This window comes from Cydia amplana, chromosome 18, assembly GCF_948474715.1.
Source record: "Cydia amplana chromosome 18, ilCydAmpl1.1, whole genome shotgun sequence".
Taxonomy (NCBI): Eukaryota; Metazoa; Arthropoda; class Insecta; order Lepidoptera; family Tortricidae; genus Cydia; species Cydia amplana.
The window spans coordinates 8065527-8088209 of NC_086086.1; the positions used below are offsets into that span (position 1 = coordinate 8065527).

The 22683-nt window shown below is 43.4% G+C and overlaps 1 protein-coding gene across 1 annotated transcript; it reads right to left on the reverse strand.

Annotated features, from left to right (window-relative positions):
• Positions 1-1558: 1558 nt before the first annotated feature.
• LOC134656655 (probable cytochrome P450 6a17) lies at positions 1559-22094 on the reverse strand. The gene is made up of 10 exons (XM_063512218.1): positions 21749-22094; positions 9801-9999; positions 8955-9090; positions 8339-8523; positions 7144-7262; positions 5927-6031; positions 5147-5356; positions 4691-4830; positions 2488-2590; positions 1559-1788 (listed from the first exon to the last, which is right to left on the reverse strand). The coding sequence occupies exons 1-10, from the start codon at positions 22038-22040 to the stop codon at positions 1607-1609; spliced, it is 1671 nt and encodes a 556-aa protein (XP_063368288.1). The 5' UTR covers positions 22041-22094; the 3' UTR covers positions 1559-1606.
• Between the last annotated feature and the right edge of the window lie 589 nt (positions 22095-22683).

The window sequence follows — 22683 nt, forward strand, 5'->3', positions numbered from 1 at the left end:
GGGAGATGATCAGACGACTTAAAAATACTTTTAAGATTTTGCCCCTGTTCCAGACTTCATCGTGTTTTAATCAGAATAGATAAGTACCTACTTAATTAGTTTGTAACTATGATGTTTAAAGGGTTTTTTCAACACTTTTAGGCTCATATTTCATATTTTTCATATTTCTAACCCTAACCTTTCATAACCCTAGATAATCCTAAACCCGCGTGCTTCTATCATTACCTATAATTATCGAACTTGTGCGGTATTAAGTAGGTATGGTAATCCGATCCGATAAGACACTTTTTGTTCATATAATATATTTAAGCTCGAAAACGTGGAATTTATTGAACCGCTTTTAGGCTCATAACTCATAATCCTAGATATTAAATTAAACCAACGCGTTTTTTTTTTGCTTCGAGTGTGTCTATTTTTTAATAAAACAAGGAAGTTGAAAGACAGATTGTACTTTATTTCATTATATACATAGGTACTACATACTTAGATATAATATGTGATATGACTTAGAGTTAGAGTAAGTTAGTAGATATTAGCTAGCATTACCTACGTAATAAATCACATTGTTCAATATTTTACGAGTACCTAAATGATGACAGTAAATAATTAACTACTTATCCTATATGTACTACCTGTTTTAACCAATTTTAACTTTACGCAATTGTTTAGTAGTACTAAACAATTGCGTAAAGTTAAAATTAAATACTAATGGATTCAAGCTTTACAACTCATCATGATGACTAATACAGAGACACAGTATAATAAAGCAGAGATGAAGTCACTGAGTCGGGATGTAAAGACTTCGACACAGGGACTCTATCATGTCACAAAGGCTTATGGTAATCGCTGAGTCGTCGGGGAGTAGTATAAGGAGTGGAATAGCGGCGTGCGGTACGGGTGATACGTCGGCGACACACTAGCGACACGCGATCCACGTTCAATGACGCTACGATGACGTCACGCGGCTGATGGTGACGGTGGAGTCGCCGGGGTGCAGTATAAGGAGTGGAAGAGCGGCGTGCGGTACGGGTGATGCGTCGGCGACACACTAGCGACACGCGATCCACGCTCGACGACGCTACGCTGACGTCACGCGGCTGACGGTGACGGCGGAGTCGCCGGGGTGCAGTATAAGGAGTGGAAGAGCGGCGTGCGGTACGGGTGATGCGTCGGCGACACATTAGCGACACGCGATCCACGCTCGACGACGCTACGCTGACGTCACGCGGCTGACGGTGACGGCGGAGTCGCCGGGGTGCAGTATAAGGAGTGGAAGAGCGGCGTGCGGTACGGGTGATGCGTCGGCGACACACTAGCGACACGCGATCCACGCTCGACGACGCTACGCTGACGTCACGCGGCTGACGGTGACGGCGGAGTCGCCGGGGTGCAGTATAAGGAGTGGAAGAGCGGCGTGCGGTACGGGTGATGCGTCGGCGACACACTAGCGACACGCGATCCACGCTCGACGACGCTACGCTGACGTCACGCGGCTGACGGTGACGGTGGAGTCGCCGGGGTGCAGTATAAGGAGTGGAAGAGCGGCGTGCGGTACGGGTAATGCGTCGGCGACACACTAGCGACACGCGATCCACGCTCGACGACGCTACGCGGACGTCACGCGACTGATGGTGACAGTGGAGTCGCCGGGGTGCAGCGCGAGCGGCGAGCGCGGGTCGGGGCGGAAGGGGCGCACGCGCGGCGCGGCGCGGGGCGCGGGCGACACGCGGACCGCACGCAGAAGGCGCGCGATGCAGCACTTCATCTGGATCATCGCGAATCTTTTACCTGTGGGCAGTATACAACCAGTTGTAGAAGAAAAATCTAATTACAGAACGATAGCTGTTTTTATTACATCCAACTGGTATATGCTGTCGTACTGGAACCATTATACTTAGGTACTACAAAAGTACAAACCGTACCTTACCGCACGTGTGAATCCATTCATTCAACATTCCCTCTATTTGAATCTTTCGAAATTGATATTCGACCAGCGCTTTTAAACGAGTACCTAGAGTTAGATCAAGCTACGTTGGCAGCGATTTTGATAGCCCCAGACTGCGCAAGTGTTATTTTAACGTCATAAGAGGTCATCCATTAATTACATCACACTTTTAGGGGGAGGGATGGGGGTCAAGAAAATGTGACATGTTGTGACAAGGGGGACTCACAAACTATCTGACATCACTAACTTCATCTGTAACCGAAAGCTATTTTATTTAATTTTTTTATTCACTGTACCTACAGTTAAATAACGACTTTTTGCAATGATAATCCGGCATTATATTATGTATTACCACAGGTATTACTAGCGATCGGAATCGCACGGGATAACCAATTATACATAAACCTTCCTCTATCTATTAAAAAAAACCGGATCAAAATTCATTGCGTAGTTTTAAAGATCTAAGCATACGTAGGGACAGACAGACAGCGGGAAGCGAATTTGTTTTATACTACTATGTAGTGATGTACTGAACTACTGACCGATACAGACGCGAGGTCCATCACCAAACGGCATGTAGACGCCCGGCGGCGGCGCTGGGCCGCGCCACCGCTCTGGATTAAATGACCCGGCTGAGTTGAAGAACTGCAACAATACAAAAATAATGGAGTCCCTACCATAAAGTAAAGTCGGACCAATCTAAATCTGCATGGCTTGTACCGCATGTGCAAAGACAAAGTGTGACAATGTCATCATTAATGTCACTTTGTTCTATTCAAATCGGTGCAAATTTAGCATTTACGGACTCTACATTGGTTAACATTGTTAGTATTTATATTTAGTTATAAGTAGATCAACTTAATCACCAACTAAGAAAGCAAACTCTTACTATTATAGTTACTAAGACATATGTTGTCTTTTATGCTAGTTTTGCTATTATAGGTATTAGAACAAATTAAATTATTTTCAGAAAATATTTTAATTTGTTGTTGTTCCAGCCTGGGGCACTGGAGGCTTGGGTCACTTTTTCTTAGTACCTATATGACATTTATTCCAGTTTATGTTACTGCTATTACCTTGCCATATACGCATACTTATGTCAGCCAGATCTGTCGGACAAATCTGTCAATATGTACTAAGTAGGTATTAAACTTATTAAACTTAGGATCTATTGTAAGGCTTCTATTGCCATTTTCAATTATGTTTTTTTTCTCTTTTTTTCCTTCTCTTTTTGTACGCATGTGTGTGTGCGTAGGTGCTAGCATTAGTTTTAAATTTAATACTTTGTAACTACCTGTGAGTTCCTGTAATTGGCTTCCTGTTTTTAATCTTACTATCTATTTAAAGTTTGTAGCTGTTGGTTCTCCTTAACATAAATAAATAAATAAATAAATATATGGTGGGAATTAAGCACAGATACATTGACAGATTTTCCCGCCAAACATATGTGCCAGACAGATTTGACAGTTACATCTGTACGTTACGTATTAGGTAGGTATAAGTATTACTTCAAATTACTTGCTCATCTCTGTATGGCAAGAGTAGGAAAAAGTAGTACTGTGCCCTTCTCGACGACGTGCCCAGTTTCCGGGATGACGTAGTCTCTTGTACACATCCGCTGGATGTTGGGGAAGGGCGGGTACAGTCTTAGCGTCTCTGAAACTTACCTGCTCATCCCTCTGTATGGCAAGAGTGGGGAACAGCACCACTGTGCCCTTCTCGATGGTGTGCCCAGTTTCCGGGATGACGTAGTCTCTGGTACACAATACACATCCGCTGGATGTTGGGGAAGGGTACAGTCTCAGCGTCTCTGAAACTTACCTGCTCATCCCTCTGTATGGCAAGAGTGGGGAACAGCACCACTGTGCCCTTCTCGATGGTGTGCCCAGTTTCCGGGATGACGTAGTCTCTGGTACACAATACACATCCGCTGGATGTTGGGGAAGGGTACAGTCTCAGCGTCTCTGAAACTTACCTGCTCATCCCTCTGTATGGCAAGAGTGGGGAACAGCACCACTGTGCCCTTCTCGATGGTGTGCCCAGTTTCCGGGATGACGTAGTCTCTGGTACACAATACACATCCGCTGGATGTTGGGGAAGGGTACAGTCTCAGCGTCTCTGAAACTTACCTGCTCATCCCTCTGTATGGCAAGAGTGGGGAACAGCACCACTGTGCCCTTCTCGATGGTGTGCCCAGTTTCCGGGATGACGTAGTCTCTGGTACACAATACACATCCGCTGGATGTTGGGGAAGGGTACAGTCTCAGCGTCTCTGAAACTTACCTGCTCATCCCTCTGTATGGCAAGAGTGGGGAACAGCACCACTGTGCCCTTCTCGATGATGTGCCCAGTTTCCGGGATGACGTAGTCTCTGGTACACAATACACATCCGCTGGATGTTGGGGAAGGGTACAGTCTCAGCGTCTCTGAAACTTACCTGCTCATCCCTCTGTATGGCAAGAGTGGGGAACAGCACCACTGTGCCCTTCTCGATGATGTGCCCAGTTTCCGGGATGACGTAGTCTCTGGTACACAATACACATCCGCTGGATGTTGGGGAAGGGTACAGTCTCAGCGTCTCTGAAACTTACCTGCTCATCCCTCTGTATGGCAAGAGTGGGGAACAGCACCACTGTGCCCTTCTCGATGATGTGCCCAGTTTCCGGGATGACGTAGTCTCTGGTACACAATACACATCCGCTGGATGTTGGGGAAGGGTACAGTCTCAGCGTCTCTGAAACTTACCTGCTCATCCCTCTGTATGGCAAGAGTGGGGAACAGCACCACTGTGCCCTTCTCGATGATGTGCCCAGTTTCCGGGATGACGTAGTCTCTGGTACACATCCGCTGGATGTTAGGGAAGGGCGGGTACAGTCTCAACGTCTCTGAAACAAACATGAAAATACAGTTTGTTATACAATGTTTTTTTTTAACTACATTAATTAAAGCTTGGGTTTTGTACTTATTATGACAACTGAGGGTCTACAGCAAAAAGCTTTTGCTCGAATATGCAAGAATTATAGAGGCAGATAACGAAAGTTCGATCTTAGATTTTCTGGTTTTAAGACATTAGCCGTTCACGAGTATGATGCGTATCTCAGCCATCGCCTCCCTCAACCTTCAAGGGAAAGTGGCGACCCGATCAACGACGCCACCGTAAGCAAAGACTTTAAGCGAGCATTATTCTACATTCTTAGTCACCTTGTATAACCATATCCATATACGTCAGTTCCTGCAGCATGTCATACGTCATCTCCCTCTCTCCCACCACGTGCAGTATCTCCTGTCTCAGCTTCTCCTGGACGTCTGGATGGGCAGCCAGCTCCAGGAGCAGGAAGGCGAGGGTCGCAGAAGTGGTTTCGAAACCGCCGAGGAATATTATGAAGGCGTTGGCTGATATCACCATGTCCGCTGCGAAAAAAGATTATGGAGCAAGCTGGTTTGCTTAATAATGGTCTAATTAACTCATTAGCGCCTAGGCACACTTTTGGGAACCCATTTTTCTAATGCAGTTAGGTACAGTTACAGTAGAAAATCGAATCGAACGCCCATAACCCAGTTGTACCCATTTATCAAAAATGCCAGGAATTGAAATGTGATCATGTGATGTTAGTACTTACCTATATTTAAATTATTTCGTGTTTACATAATTAGTTTATAGTCTGGACAAATTATTATGACTTTTTGTGATGTGTAACACGTTATACAGGGTGGAATTTCTTATTCGTGCCATAATATGCGGGATCCATGTAGAGGTGTTGTTTTTATTTATTTTAGCTGGTTCGATTCCTGGGTGGGCAGATGTTTCTTTTCGTAAATAAAGGAATGTTTCTTTGAAGTGAAATTTGCTATCTCTATTATTTAGAGTACTTTGCCTCTGATATTAGAAAATTCCAACCACAGTTCCACAGTTTTCAAAATTTGTATAGAGAGGGATAGTGCTAAACAAATTAGACGTAAAATTTACGTTACGGCACTTACTGATTTCTACGTGATCTTCGTCCTTATCCGCCCGGTTGTTGTTCTTGTCGTCGTTCCGAAGAGCCATCATCATGTCTATGAAGTCACCCCGCTTATCCGGCACGCCTGTAAATTAAACACTAAGCGTAAGGCCTGAGTGGACGCTCGAGTTGTGCGTGCAGCGGGGCGGGGCGTGCGGCGTGCATGTTAAACAAATGCAAGCGTATAGGAGCGGCCTTAGTGCACGCTGCTCACATCACTTGTGAGCCCGACGCCACGCTGCACGCCCCGCCGAACGCTCCGCTTCGAGCGTCCACTCAGGCCTTACACTTACCATTACTCATATTTTATTTTATAAAGGAAAAAAAGTAGTCCTCTGTCTCCGAGTCTCCGGACGCACCTTAATAAAGAGATTTTCGTATCTTAAGGTGCGTCCACATCCGGAGAATTCGCCGCGAATGTGCATACATGTTTGCTACAGATTGCGTGCCTAATTAGACCAATTTATGCTGCAAGTGCAAGGCTCGGATAAAGCGCGCATTCTAAAGGATAATTTAACACTAGAACGGTCCGGGTCCGGGCCGGGGCTTTCGCTATTATTACGTGATTAAGTGTCGGACGCCTCGGCCGGGACTCGGACCGTTCTTACGTAAGTCATCAAGCGAACAGCGTACGATTAGCAGTTAATTAAAAAACATAGGTATTTGGCAATGCTTATCAAGCGGAAGTTTTGCGGATACAATGCTGCTGATGCATTTTCGCTATAATTAATTAACTTTTGCTAGTGGCACAAAAAAGCGGCGGTGGCCGAGTGGATATGACGTCCGACTTTCAATAAAAAGCTGTGGTGGCCGAGATATGACGTCCGACTTTCAATAAAAAGCGGTGGTAGCTGCGTGGATATGACGTCCGACTTTCAATAAAAAGCTGTGGTGGCCGAGATATGACGTCCGACTTTCAATATGGAGGTCGCGGGTTCAAATCCTGGCTCGTACCAATGAGTTTCTCGGAACTTATGTACGAAATATCATTTCATATTTACCACTAAACAGATTTTCGGTGAAGGAAAACATCGTGAGGAAACCTGCATACATCTGCGAAGAAATTCAAAGGTGTATGTGAAGTCCCCAATCCGCATTGGGCTAGCGTGGGGACTATAGCCCAAGCCCTCTCGCGCATGAGAGGAGGCCTGTGCCCAGCAGTGGGACGTATATAGACTCACATTTAGTGGTACATACCATTCTCTCGGTCCCTCAATACGCTAGTGACTATGTTGTAGAAGAAGTCGTGCGTCTTCTGTGGGATAATCTTCAGTCTGAAGAACATGCAGAACGCGGGCCAGAACTGCCTCATGGTCCTGGAAACAAGATGGGGATATGAGATGAATTGATATAGATTTATATTGTAGGATTACAGACCTACCTATGTAAATTTCCCTTGATTCACATTGAGTTCACATTCATCGCTACGTTCACATTGCAACAGCATATATAATAATTATGAGTATTATGACCACACTGAGTAGGTGAAAACGCGTGCTAGGGAATAATAAAAAGGGTAATAGCTAGGTATGAATAGATAATAAAATAATTGGGGTTATGGTTACGGATGATTGAAACGTAGAACGAGTAGATGCTGATGCAGACAATGTCTTAATTGCTTGTTGATTAAAGGTCTTCATCATTGATTGTTGAGATAATAAAAAAAACCGGCCAAGTGCGAGTCGGACTCGCGCACGGAGGGTTCCGCACCATCAACAAAAAATAGAGCAAAACAAGCAAAAAAAACGGTCACCCTTCCAAGTACTGACCCCGCCCGACGTTGCTTAACTTCGGTCAAAAATCACGTTTGTTGTATGGGAGCCCCACTTAAATCTTTATTTTATTCGGTTTTTAGTATTTGTTGTTATAGCGGCAACAGAAATACATGATCTATGAAAATTTCAACTGTCTAGCTATCACGGTTCGTGAGATACAGCCTGGTGACAGACGGACGGACGGACGGACGGACGGACGGACGGACGGACGGACAGCGGAGTCTTAGTAATAGGGTCTCGTTTTTACCCTTTGGGTACGGAACCCTAAAAACAAACGGGTTACTAAGGCGATACCTACAATAATGTTAAATTAATTAATGACACGATGAACAATAAGTAAGCAAATTAAAACGTACTAACTTCTCAAACAGATTGAACGGCGTCATCTCATAAAAGGCGTGTAACGCCACAGTAAATGGGTCCTTCTCATCGTCCATGACGTGGCTCTTGACGCCGAACGCACAGGGCACTATGGCGTCCGCCGTATAGCCGCCGAGGAGACGCTCCGAGTCTACCACGGAGTCGGAGTGCAGCGTTGTGACGCGCTTGATGAACTCTTGAGCTATATGTTCTCTATTATATATGAACCAATAAATGAGAAATCAAAACATACTAACTTCTCGAACAGATTGAACGGCGTCATCTCATAAAAGGCGTGTAGCGCCACAGCAAACGGGTCCTTCTCATCGTCCATGACGTGGCTCTTGACGCCGAACGCACAGGGCACTATGGCGTCCGCCGTATAGCCGCCGAGGAGACGCTCCGAGTCTACCACGGAGTTGGAGTGCAGCGTTGTGACGCGCTTGATGAACTCTTGAGCTTTATTACCCATTATATGTACCAATAAATGAGAAATCAAAACATACTAACTTCTCGAACAGATTGAACGGCGTCATCTCATAAAAGGCGTGTAACGCCACAGCGAACGGGTCCTTCTCATCGTCCATGACGTGGCTCTTGACGCCGAACGCACAGGGCACTATGGCGTCCGCCGTATAGCCGCCGAGGAGACGCTCCGAGTCTACCACGGAGTCGGAGTGCAGCGTTGTGACGCGCTTGACGAATTCCTTAGCTTTATTACCCATTATATGAACCAATAAATGAGAAATCAAAACATACTAACTTCTCGAACAGATTGAACGGCGTCATCTCATAAAAGGCGTGTAACGCCACAGCAAACGGGTCCTTCTCATCGTCCATGACGTGGCTCTTGACGCCGAACGCACAGGGCACTATGGCGTCCGCCGTATAGCCGCCGAGGAGACGCTCCGAGTCTACCACGGAGTCGGAGTGCAGCGTTGTGACGCGCTTGATGAACTCTTGAGCCGTGTTCTCTATTATTGGGAACATGCCTTTCAGTTTGTTTGGCCTGGAAAGATAAACATGTCCTTAATATACACAGCAGGTGGATCAGGTGATGCGGGGCATCCATTGAATTCGATTCCGATCGGCTTGTTTATTTTGCGACAGATAAGTACGTAACTAATCCTACAAGCCTCAGACAAAACCAGCTCCAGCTTGCCCAACGGATATTATAGATAATTTTCGAATTTTTCAACGTACCAATACTATTACTTATTCTGTGGTGCCGTGCTCGCCGCCACTGCGTATACATAATTGCGGCAGTTTATAATTCGTTTTTTTTAGCATTAGAAATAAGGTAAACAATCTTGATGTGTCTTTTAATTGAAAAACACATTTTAAAAATAAGTTACGGCAAATATGTAACAATTATGAATCTAATACGATCATTTATATTTTTCTGCTTTCATAAGTAATAGTTTTTGATTTTTAAAAAGCGTTTTTCAATTAAAAGACATGTCAAGATCGCTTACCTTCTTGCAAGTTCTTTCTAATGCTAAAAAAACGAACTATAAAAAAATGCAGGCTGCGTTTAAGCCAGGCCCTCTTTTAGGCAACCTGTATTTTTTTTATTTATTTATAGTATTGAGGGAGAGTTAAGCTTTGTTATGTACTTTCTTAAGGGTACTCCCCCACCTCCCTGCAGAAACCTCTTACTGAGATCGTACTTAGTAAGTATATATATACGGTTATTGGGTGTTAGACAGCTGTACTCACGAGAATATAGGGGATATCTTGGCCCTCAGCCGGCGCCATTCCTGTCCTCTTAGAAACAGCACAGACCCCGCTAGGGGATCCACTTCCTCATTGAAGAAGAAGCCGCGATCTACGAAGTGCGAGAAGTCGGCCACACACACCCGTCTGATGAGGGCTGGGTCCAGGATAACCAGGGTTCGTTGGAAAAACTGGTGGGTGCCTGGAATTATGAAATGCACAATGACGCTTTCAGTTCAAACGTAAGCCAATAATAAGGACCTTATCTAACCCTTTGAACGCCACGCCTACCTTCAGCGACTAACTCATCGTGAATACCTAGTATACCTACACGAATATTGATATGGGCTGTAGCAGCGCGCGTCAGTGATAGAAGTCTTTGGCGGTCAAGGACTCGGAGATTACCCCTTTTATTCACGTAGGTAATCGGTTTGCGACTCCGATCAGTAATTGTGTAGGGACTAGGACAACATGATTCGTGACGTCATCATCACAGAGAACGGTGTTAAACATAATACATAATATATACCTATTATCTATTCTGTGCCCCTACGCAGGGCCGGATTAAGCATGTCGGGGCCCCTAGGCAGTGCAATGCTCGGGGCCCCCTTAGGCCCTTACAGTCAATTCTGCATACATAATGTTCATTTTTCAGTTCAGGGAAGTAAGTTTGTGGTTTTAATTTCAACCTTCAGGTGTCGGTTGAGCCGATCCGAACATGCCAAGCGATGTCTTTTTCGCTCTTATTGCGTGGACATAAAGCTTTTTTCTATCAGTTTTTGCCGATTCCTTTTTGCGTCAAGTGTGGGGAGAGCCCTTTTTTTCTCAATAGGTAGTTAAATATTGTGCGAGGCTGAACAGCGATTGTCCGACCATAATACCATACGCCGAGCCACATGATTAAAATGAACGTAATAATAAAGATATTCCATAGGTTTAAATTCCTATTCATTCACCAGTCAAGTTAGCATGTAAGTACAGGGTTAGCATGTAACAACCAGAAAAGCAGCAAAAAAACGCGAGCGCAGCGAGCGAGAAATTTTTTGTTAAAAAATTGTGAAAGCGTGTTAAAAAGGCCGGGCCGGGCCTAAAAATCCGAAGTTCCACAGTGAGCAGAGCTTTCATGCGAGGTCAAAGTCGTGCTTCAAGATAAGCTCAGCTAGAGCACAGACGCCAACCAATGTCCATTGTATTAAAAAGCGAGGCTGCAGGCCGAGCTAAAGGCTAAGCTGAAGAAGAGGATATTTGGAAGACAAACCAAAAATGGAGGTAAAAAGTGAGGCTGAAGGTCGAGCTCAGCAATCTCCACATTACTTAATAAGCCCGAAGCATACTTATAACCAGCGAGGTGAGCTTTCATGCGAGGCAAAAGGCCAAGCTTCTTAAATCAATGTTTATATTTGTTAAAAAACGACGCCGAAGAAAGCAGCGCCAGAACACGAACCAATCGTCAAATGTTATACTCGACAATAATATTTGCAAGAGTTATTCGGAGATGAGGTATTAGGCCCTCGGGAGCCTGAAAATCGAGCTCGATATTACAGACTTTAAATCTATAAAATAACATAATTTACATAATCATCTAATGATTGTGTATCTGAGAAACTGATATTGGACATTAAGTAGGTATTAGGTATAAACTTTTAGGTACCTACAATAAAAACAATATTTATGAATTTTGGCCATATGAAACAAATATTGTTTTTGGCGCGCGCGGGGCCGCCGGGGCCCCCTATCCGAGGCGGGGCCCATAGGCAGTTGCCTACTCTGACTTAGGGTTAATCCGGCCCTGCCCCTACGGTATGTATATGTTGCTTAACCGCGCTAACATATATATAACCTTAAGTTATAACTTGACTAAGTACCTATTACAAAAACTATGAATGTAGATCGAATATGCTTTATTAGTAAACGACATTCCATCAAAAACATTACATGTAAAAAGGTGCAAGTCTCGCAACGCTTTTACTACAAAAAAGTATTGAGATGTAATGTGAAACCAAGTCGGTTATTTTAATCAGTGCCAGGGGGTGTTAAAACCGTATCAATAAGATATCTTTAATCACATCTCAAAACTTTTTTGTAGTAAAAGCGTTGCGAGACTTGCACCTTTTTACATGTAATGTTTTTGATGGGATCTCATCTCTTTTTGTAGGCAGTCCTTCTTTTCGGGTACTCATACCCATACTATGTATTATACACATATCATAACTAACCATATCTTCATTCATACTCACATCGTATATCGTAGCGTACCTTTACTTTACCTACTATTTGTAGGAACTGCAACAGTAACTTTGTAATATCATATATTTATATGGGATTACAAACTTACTTATGCAGTTCTCAGATCTTTAAAACGTGACTGATATTGCAATATTTTTAGGTTTACCTTTTATGTGGCCATTAAACCCTAACTCTGTACCAAATTTCTGCTCTCTGAGTTTATGGGGAGTACTAATTCTATTCTGATGATCATGAGTGAGTGAATGAATGAGTGTCATAAATGCGAAACTTTGCTTTCGCTTAACTTCGGAACTAAATGACCTACAGACTTGAAATGTTGGATTTTAAGTATGTGATTATAGCTTACTGGATGTCGAAAATTTCTGCGTTCTGGTCTTATCCAGAGGTTCTCAAATAGGAGCCTGAAAATGCGGCGAAATGGTTCCAGTAAAGGATGGTACGGCAGTGTTTGCTTCGCGCTCGACTTGGCGGGGGCACTGCCGTGCCCCCAGATATAGGTAGTACCTAAGTGTTACGGCAATACCTAAAGCGCATAGAAACGACGGCGGCCCGTGACCTTCAACCTGGCTCGCGCCTAGCGACCCGCGCGCCCATCCCCGGCTGCGATGCACCTACCACGAGTACCATGACGTCACATACATGTTATCGCGTCATGTCACCAGCAGCCAATGAGAAGCATACATCAGATATGTCGTGATCGACAGCCAATGGTGTAGCGGCTCGTCATCCCTGCGCGCACCAATGACGACACAGGATGACACTTACGAATTAGCATATCACTCTCAACTAGCTACCACGTAGCCCATACCTATCTTTTTGTTGCTCATTTTTTTTATATATTTAATGTACGTAAAAACAATGTAAAATCCCGAATTAAATGTAGTTAATTCGAAGAACCTGCTGCCTTCGTCATTTCATCAACCTGCCATCCACATCAGCGCAAATCCTGGCCATCAGCCCCAACGTATGTCTATACGCGCAGACATAAATTTGGTACTTCGAGCCCGAATATCAACCAGCCTTGGATCCATGGATTGGGTGTGAGAACGCATCGGCAGAGTGCTGTAACGACCAGAGTCATCGGCAGCGGTGAAGATCTTCGGTGAGACGAGCCAGCTTACCTTTCCTACCTTTCCCTTTTACGCTTGCGTCATACCGTGCTTTTCTCAATTCCAGTGCTTGTGCTTTCGTTGTGACCCTATCGCACGTCGTCGAGTCGACCTTCGCAAAAGTCTGCAAGCAGCCCGCGTCAGCTTTGCTGCTGGCTGCCTTGCTGTGCTCGACCTTGGTGATTGCAACTGTGAGTACTTAGCGCCTGCCTTTATTTGATTCGCAAGATGACTGGCAAAGATGACCTATTGTTTCACGCCGCGTTAGGTCCTAATCAAGTAACGGACTCGGAAACGATAAAACATTTAAACCGTAGGCGAGGTTCCGTAAAATGTAGGCTAACTAATTTCAAAAAGTTCGTAAATACATTTGAGGGTTTAACTTTGTCCGATACCCAGCGCACAGAGCTCAATTTACGCATGCAGGGAGCTCAGGGTATTTTCGATGACTATACTGAAATTTATAATCAGTTAGAAGGTTTAATTCCCGATAGCGAAATGGACTCACTTTTTGAAAGCAGAGAGGTGTTTGAAAGCGAATATTACGCGATTTTAGCTCAGACACAATGTATGGTGAAATGCTCGGAGAAAGCTAACGAACCTAAAGTGCAAGCTCCTAATAATTTAGCGCAAACAGTTCGGCTCCCCGTCATTTCTTTACCTACTTTCGACGGATCTTATGAACACTGGTTACAATTCCGTGACACATTTTCGTCCCTAGTGCACAACTCGCAAGAAATAACCAGCATTCAAAAGTTCCATTACTTAAAATCATCGCTCAAAGGTAATGCGCTTCTTGTTATCGATTCGCTTGAATTTTCGGCAGATAATTACGCGATTGCTTGGGAATTGCTACTGAATCGGTATGACAATAGTAGATTGCTAGTGCACAATCACGTAAAGGCATTATTTTCTATACAATCGCTTAACAAAGAATCGCCGGCACTGTTAAGAAAGTTATTAGATACAGTTTTAAAGAATTTACGCGCTTTAAAAATGCTCGGTGAGCCCACAGAAAGTTGGGATACACTAATCATTTATTTAGTTGTCTCTAAATTAGATTCCACTACCGAACGTGAATGGGAGCAATATAAAAGCACTTTATTACCAGTGTCGAACGAAAACAAACCCGCGCTTAAGGTAGATGATTTGCTAAAATTAATTCGCGACCGCGCCGATATGTTAGAAACCTTGTTGGTTACGCACAGCCGGCCTAACTCAAATAGCACTTATCCGCAGCATGATGCTAAAAAATCATACACTCAAAACGCGCACACGGCTCCAAAGGTTCACTGCAATGTTGTTACCGAAAAATCCGTGGACAAATCTCACTCCAAACAAATACCTAACAAAAAGTTATGCATTATGTGCAACGGTAAACATCCTTTGTACTCGTGTCAGTCATTCATTGATTTAACTTTGCAAGATAAATTAAAGTTAGTTCGCGATAAATGTTTGTGTGAGAATTGTTTACGAACAGGGCATGCGTCCAGTGAATGCCGATATGGCCCGTGTAGGAAGTGTAACAAAAAACACAATTCCATAATTCACGAGGACGAGAAGGAAGGTGCCAGTGACAAGCGCTCCGTAGCATTGCTGGCAACAGACAACGCATCAAGGTCGCCCTCCTCCTCCTCCTCGATCCCTGATAATAATGTCGAACACGCACAACACGTATTGCAGGTATCGAACGCACACATAGACGAAGACTTATACGCGCGATTGTCTTCGAAGCGTCCTGTAATTTTAGCAACCGCTATTGTCGAAATCCTAGATAGTTACGGTAATTATCATAAAACGCGAGTGATTCTCGATAATGGGAGCGAAGGTTGTCTAATTACCGAAGCGTTGTTTAACAAATTAAACCCGCCATCTATACAGTCCACAGAAGAACTAAATGGTATCATGAATTTAGCTACACATAGTTCGCGAGTATGTGAAATAAAAATAAATTCACTTGTTACCGATTTTAAAACGCGATTACAATGTCGAGTTTTACCGCAGTTAACCTCGTCATTGCCTACGTTTCCGAGCAAACGTAATCAATACCGCATTCCAGACAACGTACGTCTGTCAGATCCTAACTTTTATGAAAGTCAGCCTGTTGAGGTACTTATAGGAGCTGACCTATTCTGGGAGCTCCTCGAAGGGATAGTTGAGATAAAGCGCTTAACAAACGGATCATTCTTAGTAAATACGAAGCTAGGATGGATCGTTTCGGGTCCCGTCTCCTCTAATACGTGCAACACCAAGCCTATTAATTGTAATTTTATGCAATCTCTTGACGCGCCATCATTAGATAATCAATTACGTAGGTTTTGGGAAATAGAGGAGGTGCAGGTAAACAACAAATCGCACGATTCGCGCAGCGAAGAGGAAATTGCATGCGAAGACCATTTTGTCAAAACGACCACCCGTCTCGAGGATGGTAGGTTTTGCGTGCAACTTCCTCTCAAAGAACCTCCCGAAACTCTCGGTGACTCATTCGCGCAAGCAAAAAGACGCTTTATGTCGTTGGAAAAACGTCTCAATCGCGATCCAGTATATAAAGGCATGTACAGCGACTTTATAAAAGAATATCTCGCGTTAGGTCATATGAAACGAGTATATACCTACGGAACCCCTAATTACTTTCTGGCCCACCATGGTGTATATCGTGCACATGCACAAAAAACACGTCTTAGAGTCGTATACGACGCTAGCGCCCCCACGACCAGTGGCAAATCGCTGAACGACATACAACGCGTAGGCGCGCCCATACAAGGCGATTTGATTGCTATATTGTTAAGATTCCGCGAAAATAGGTTTGTTGCATGCGCCGACATCGAAAAACATTATAGACAAGTCTTAATTGACGAATCTCAACGCGACTTACAACTTATTTTATGGCGCGATAATCCAAGCGACGACCTTGACATATATCAGCTGAGTACCGTTACATACGGCACGGCGGCCGCTGCCTTCCTCAGTTGCAGGTGTCTAAAACAATTGGCGCTAGAATGTACAGATCCTGAAGTAGCCAGAACGATTAGAGACGACTTTTACGTAGACGATCTCATCTCTGGATCGTCTACAATTCCCGAATTGCTACGAATTTGTGATGAAACCGCGAAAGTTTTAAGTTCTGGTTGCTTCCCATTACGAAAATGGGTTTTTAACTTCAATTGTACCGACCAACGTTATAATGATGATACGTCGTCAAAAGAATTATCATTAGGCGAACACGCGCATAGTAAGACTTTAGGTCTTGGTTGGTACAACAAAAGTGACGAATTGTTCTACCATACGCGACACGAGCCAGATCCTAAACCTGTCACGAAACGCATAATATTATCCACGGCATCACAGGTTTTTGATCCGCTCGGATTATTAAGTCCAATGATAATTATCGCCAAATGTTTATTACAAAGGCTGTTTTTATTAAAGGTTGATTGGGACGCAGCGGTACCCGATGACGTCACGCAAGCCTGGCACCGCTTCGTAAACAACCTGACTATTTTGCCTAGTATTCGCATACCACGGCATGTTATGTGCAATTACCCTATATGTATAGATTTGCATATATTTTCAGACGCAAGCCAAGTAGCTTATGGCACTTGCGCCTATTTACGCACGATTGATGATAAATCAGCTGTTACCGTCCGGTTGCTATGCTCGAAAAGTAAAGTGGCCCCAATTTCGCCTCCTTTGAGTACGCCTCGACTGGAGCTGTCTGCGTGTTTGTTAGGCGCAAGGTTATATAATAAAATAAAAGAATCGTTACGCGCGAAATTCAACCGAGTAATATTTCATACCGATTCAACCATTGCATTGAGTTGGCTCCGAATGCAGCCTAATTTACTAAAACCTTTCGTCCAAAATAGGGTTGCGGAAATCCACGAAATCACGAAGGATCATTCGTGGCATCACGTTAGCGGCAAGTGCAACCCGGCCGATTTGGTTTCTAGGGGAGTACAGTTGGACGCACTTCGCACCTCCAGTCTCTGGTGGAATGGTCCCGACTTCCTTCACGACATTAATTATAATGCTCAGTCTGTAGATCCGTCATTGTTGCCAGACGAGTCCCAGATACCCGAACGTAAAACTAATCCTATGACTAGTCTGGTATGCAACGACAATAACAATAATATACTATTTACATTCGACAGGTTTTCTCAGTTCAACCGTATGCAGCGCGCGGCCGGGTACGTACTTCGCTTCATTCATAACTCGCGCAATAAAGATGCACGTCGAACCGGTGCGCTCACTGTAGATGAACTGAGGGAATCTGAGATATTACTCGCGCGCTTATCGCAATTGGAGTCATTATCGGATGTTCACAACGCATTGTCAAAGAACAAATGTATCGCAAAGGGGTTTTTAGCCAAATTAAATTTGTTCATTGACAATAATAAGCTTATTAGAGTCGGAGGAAGACTTACAAATTCTTCGAGGTTTGATTACGATAAGAAACACCCGATATTACTTTCTAGTAAGCACCATTTTACTATTTTATTGTTCCGATATGAACATAAAAGATTATTGCACGCGGGACCGCAGCATATATTGTTCTCGCTTCGGGAGGCCTGGTGGCCCATAAGCGGTAGGAATCTCGCTAGGAAAGTGGTTCACAGCTGCGTTGTTTGCGTTCGTTTCAAAGGTAAAACGCTAACTCCTATTATGGGTAATTTACCTTCAGAGCGATTAGAACCCGGTTTCGCGTTTGTCAATTGCGCTGTGGACTATGCAGGTCCATTTTACATTTTAAACCGCAAAGGTCGGGGAGCCACGACTGTTAAGGCGTATTTGTGTATATTTATATGCTTTGCTACACGCGCAGTTCACTTAGAGTTGGTTACCGATCTCTCTTCGGAAGCTTACCTTCTGGCGTTGAAAAGGTTCATTTCGCGTCGTGGTAAACCTTCAAAAATATTTTCAGATAACGGACGGAACTTTGTAGGTCTTATGAATGATTTTTCAAAGTTTTTAAAATCATGTTCAGGCGAAATAAAAGAATATGCGAACTCGCATAAAATTGAATTTATTATGACGCCACCTTATGCTAGTCATTTTGCCGGCCTGGTCGAGGCTGGTGTTAAGAGTTGCAAGCACCACTTGCGACGTGTGATAGGTGATGTCAAGCTAACTTACGAACATTTTAGCACGATTTTGACCCAATGCGAAGCCATCCTGAATTCCAGGCCTTTGAGTCCTTTGTCCTCAGACCCGCAAGACTACACCCCTTTAACCCCGGCTCATTTCCTGGTTGGACGTCCGCTGACAGCTCCTGCGTGCGCTGACCTCATCGGCGCGCCCGTGCACCGTCTGTCACGATACCAGCGAGTGGAGCAAATGCGACAACATTTCTGGGCCAGGTGGTCGAAGGAGTTCATATCCGAGCTGCAGGTCAGGACAAAGTGGACGCGAAATATGGACGACCTAAAGGTGGACACCCTCGTCTTGATCAAGGAAGACCATGCTCCGCCCCTCAAATGGAGCTTAGGGCGAATCACCAAGACTTTCCCGGGCAAGGACGGCGTCTCCCGAGTAGCCGATATACGCACATCCCGCGGCACTGTACGCCGAGCGTTTTCGAAAATCTGCCCGCTACCTACGCATGATGACTAACTTCATCGTCTCATCTTCACATTGGAAGTTGACTCTTCCAAGGCCGGGAGCTTATGTTACGGCAATACCTAAAGCGCATAGAAACGACGGCGGCCCGTGACCTTCAACCTGGCTCGCGCCTAGCGACCCGCGCGCCCATCCCCGGCTGCGATGCACCTACCACGAGTACCATGACGTCACATACATGTTATCGCGTCATGTCACCAGCAGCCAATGAGAAGCATACATCAGATATGTCGTGATCGACAGCCAATGGTGTAGCGGCTCGTCATCCCTGCGCGCACCAATGACGACACAGGATGACACTTACGAATTAGCATATCACTCTCAACTAGCTACCACGTAGCCCATACCTATCTTTTTGTTGCTCATTTTTTTTATATATTTAATGTACGTAAAAACAATGTAAAATCCCGAATTAAATGTAGTTAATTCGAAGAACCTGCTGCCTTCGTCATTTCATCAACCTGCCATCCACATCAGCGCAAATCCTGGCCATCAGCCCCAACGTATGTCTATACGCGCAGACACTAAGTATAAGTACTAACACGTACTCCAATGCTGTTGAGCCAAATTTCCTTAATTAAAAACTGAAATATATTTGATTATTTTTCCGAAATCGTTAACGCGTAGGTTACATCTAAGTATTTAGGTACGTGGGGGTCAATCAGATCGTTAGCTCTTAAGGTCTTGGCCTGACCAGGCCAGGTGGCCTTAGCAAGAGTTGGAGAACAAGAAATTACCAAAACGCAAGAGTCAAGACTTTCTTCGAGACTACGAAGACAAATATCGTCTTCGAAACATCGGAGTCCAAAGCATAATTAATTAAATAAACGCGATTAAGTCGTTTAGCGAAGTCTATCGATACTTGTAATGTATCCCTAGCCCAGGGGTGGAGGTAATTTCAAAGCATAATTAATTAATTAAACGCGATTAAGTCCTGTTTAGTGAAGTCTATGGATACTTTGTATTTAATGTAACCCTAGCTAGGGGTGTCTCAAGCGCTATTGTCCACCTTAAAACAATATACTTAGGTATTTATACAACAACTAACAGTATATTAGGGGCTCCCTTAACCTCGTAAGTCCCCGCGTACTTGTACAAGTACAAATTAAGGATAGCACTTCAGACCTGAAATTTTAACTACATAGATGGCGTAACTGCCTAATGTACTTACTCAAGTACAAATTTTTCATTCCCTATTTACCGGGTAGTTTCTTTACAACGGCAACACTGACACGGTCATTCTCATTCTATATTCTATGGTCAATTTCGCCATGTTAGACAGGTAAAGTCAACTGTCAGTGTCAGTGTCACTTTTTCGCAAGATGGCCACACAGTCAGGTCGCTGGCTAGCACGAGCTAAGATAATCGGTTTATATTCAAGTAATCACTTGTTTTTTCTGTTGTCATACGAATGTATTAGTATATTTAAATTATAAATATTGTAAAATAAACAATATTTCAAAGAAACCTACATATTTAAGGAGCGTCGTGATTGGTCAAAATAATTTGTACTTACGGTAGTACGTTCGGTCTAACTTACAAGTACTTTTTTTCTTATTCTAGCGTTTGATGAAAAGCAAATATCACAACTTCTCAATAACTATGACTTCAAGGACTCGGATAATGAAGATATGTTTATATCTGAACCCGACCAAGAATCAAATAGGGACTTTTCTTCGTTTTCAGAATATGAAGATGGAGAAATAGAAGTTGCAGTATGCGGACGTGTATCTAGTCATCGATTTCAAAGTGCTCGTGATCAATGAGGTGGGCGTAGCCGTGGTACAAGCACAAGTGCACAAGGGCGCGACGTGGGCAAAGTGCAAGGGGTAGGTCTGGAGATCTAGTCCAGGTTTTGAGCACCCAAATCCAACCTCCGTGGATGTAGTATGGTATTAAAAGAATGAAAAGAGGTTTTTAATTCACCTTTGTATAAGAAGAAGATTAGTTATGTTGTAATAAAGTAAAATTTTTACTTTAGTGATGTTTAGAGAAAATATATGATTTAATTTTAATATTAAATAAATCATTTAACTTTTTTTATTATACTGTGTAAATACCCAATGTACTCACACAAGTACAAAATATTTTCAATAATTTCCTTCTTAAAGAGGTGCTATACATAATAAACATACCATAAAAAATACTGAAAATAAGACCTCACTTCAAAAAATCTCTAAAATCGACATCTTTTTGTTTCGGTCTGAAGCACTATTCTTGGTTTGTACTTGGTATAGTACAGCCGGCAGATATGACTACTGCTGTCGGAAAAACACAGGACTTACGAGGTTATTGAAGAACCCTACCCAGACTCTATAATATAGACCGCCGGGAAAATTCGATACCAAAATGTATACCTAATTGGTATTACCCATTTGTATTACCAACCGTCTTGTTGTACAATCAACTGCAATAGAGCTTATCGAATAAAAAAAAAACTTCCGCAGTTAGCTCGTTCGCGCGAGTAAATTCTCTGTAATCACACTATAGGCACAATACATGACCATTTATGTTCCAGGGTAGGAGGATAAACACCGGTGCGGTGAATGATGGTATATCAAGTGGCCCTGCACCTTGTAAGTACCTCATATTGTTCCCAAAAAATAAAAATCTAAATTTGGTTACCGCCTCTGTCTATAGAGGTAGATAAAGAAAATTCGATTTACGTGGTAGAGTCGTAGAGTCTGTGCAGTACCTCATTAAGACTCTACATTCTAGACCTAAGAACATTACTGAACTCGTTTTTTGCGCTCGTATTTTGACAATTCTAATTTTAATTCTGTAGTTACCGGTCATGGAGCTAACAACAGAACAACTACATAATGTCATCTATAGGAACAACTTCTATAATAAGGAACATTTATAATTAACCTTTTGTGGAGATTATGCTCTTCCATTGTTTACCTAGTTTACTTAATATATTAATATGAGCCTACGGAAAGTGGCAATAGGGCCAGCAAATAAACAGAAAATATTACTTACCCAAAAACCTGAGATGTCTATATTTATTATAGATCTTAAGGAAGCAGATCCCTCCCTGCTCCCTAAAGAGGACCACAGATAGTATGTGGCCGACAAGAGGCCACGCAGGGGGTGAAAACACCCCCCTATCCGACCAATAGTCATGGTCATATGTCAGCAAACACAACAATCCAGACAACCATACCCCGCACGCGAATATATACCATAATACCACGTTACTAAACGTCCACTCTTGCAAACACCAGGACAAAATCACTAATAACTGCACAGATGAACGTTTAAAACCAAACATTTTGACTTTTTTTTCTATTTCATTAGCTGGAAATAATCTTTTTCCATTTTGTATTCGTAGCCTAAGCGATCCACAAATTAACAAAAAACTGTTTGCTGCTGTTTAAATAGTTCAGTAATTCGTGAGTCCATTGTGCACACTGCAATCCGGCTAAAAGTGCACTGACCGTGAACTCAAACTAAAAAAAAACAAACAATTGTCACTAAACTTGTCTATTAAAAAGAAGAAAACACTTTTGAATTCCGAGCGACTTGAAGCCGCTGATCGCACCGCGAAAAGTGACCGCGATTTTCGCAAATTCAACGGTCAAATTCGAATTTGGAATGATGTCATGGCGGCTGTCGACGAGTTTGTGCTCAAAAGCCGAATGAGTTAACAAATGCTAGCGCAATGCGATGCTGTAACAGAGAAAGTCCAACAGAGACGCAATAGGATCTACCTAATGTTACCGGCATATCTCGCGGGGCTCGCGGCCCCTATTCTACGCTTTAGTAAACAACGAAACACTGATGGTCTGGGTCTCTAAGTAATCGCAATTACTTGATGAGCAAATATTAGGTAAGTATGGGACAATTTACACAAGTCGACCTAGTCCCACGGTAAGTTCAATAAGGCTTGTGTTGTGGGACTTGTGGGTAACTGG

Excerpts from the sequence above, each read along its gene's own strand:
- LOC134656655 (XM_063512218.1), bottom strand. The coding sequence starts at position 22,040 with ATGTTTGGTTTTAAACGTTCATCTGTGCAGTTATTAGTGATTTTGTCC. Across the intron at positions 7,263-8,338 it reads CCGTTCAATCTGTTCGAGAA|GACCATGAGGCAGTTCTGGC; the intron begins GTTAGTATGTTT and ends TCTTGTTTCCAG. Across the intron at positions 4,831-5,146 it reads TATGGATATGGTTATACAAG|AGACGTTGAGACTGTACCCG; the intron begins GTGACTAAGAAT and ends TGTTTGTTTCAG.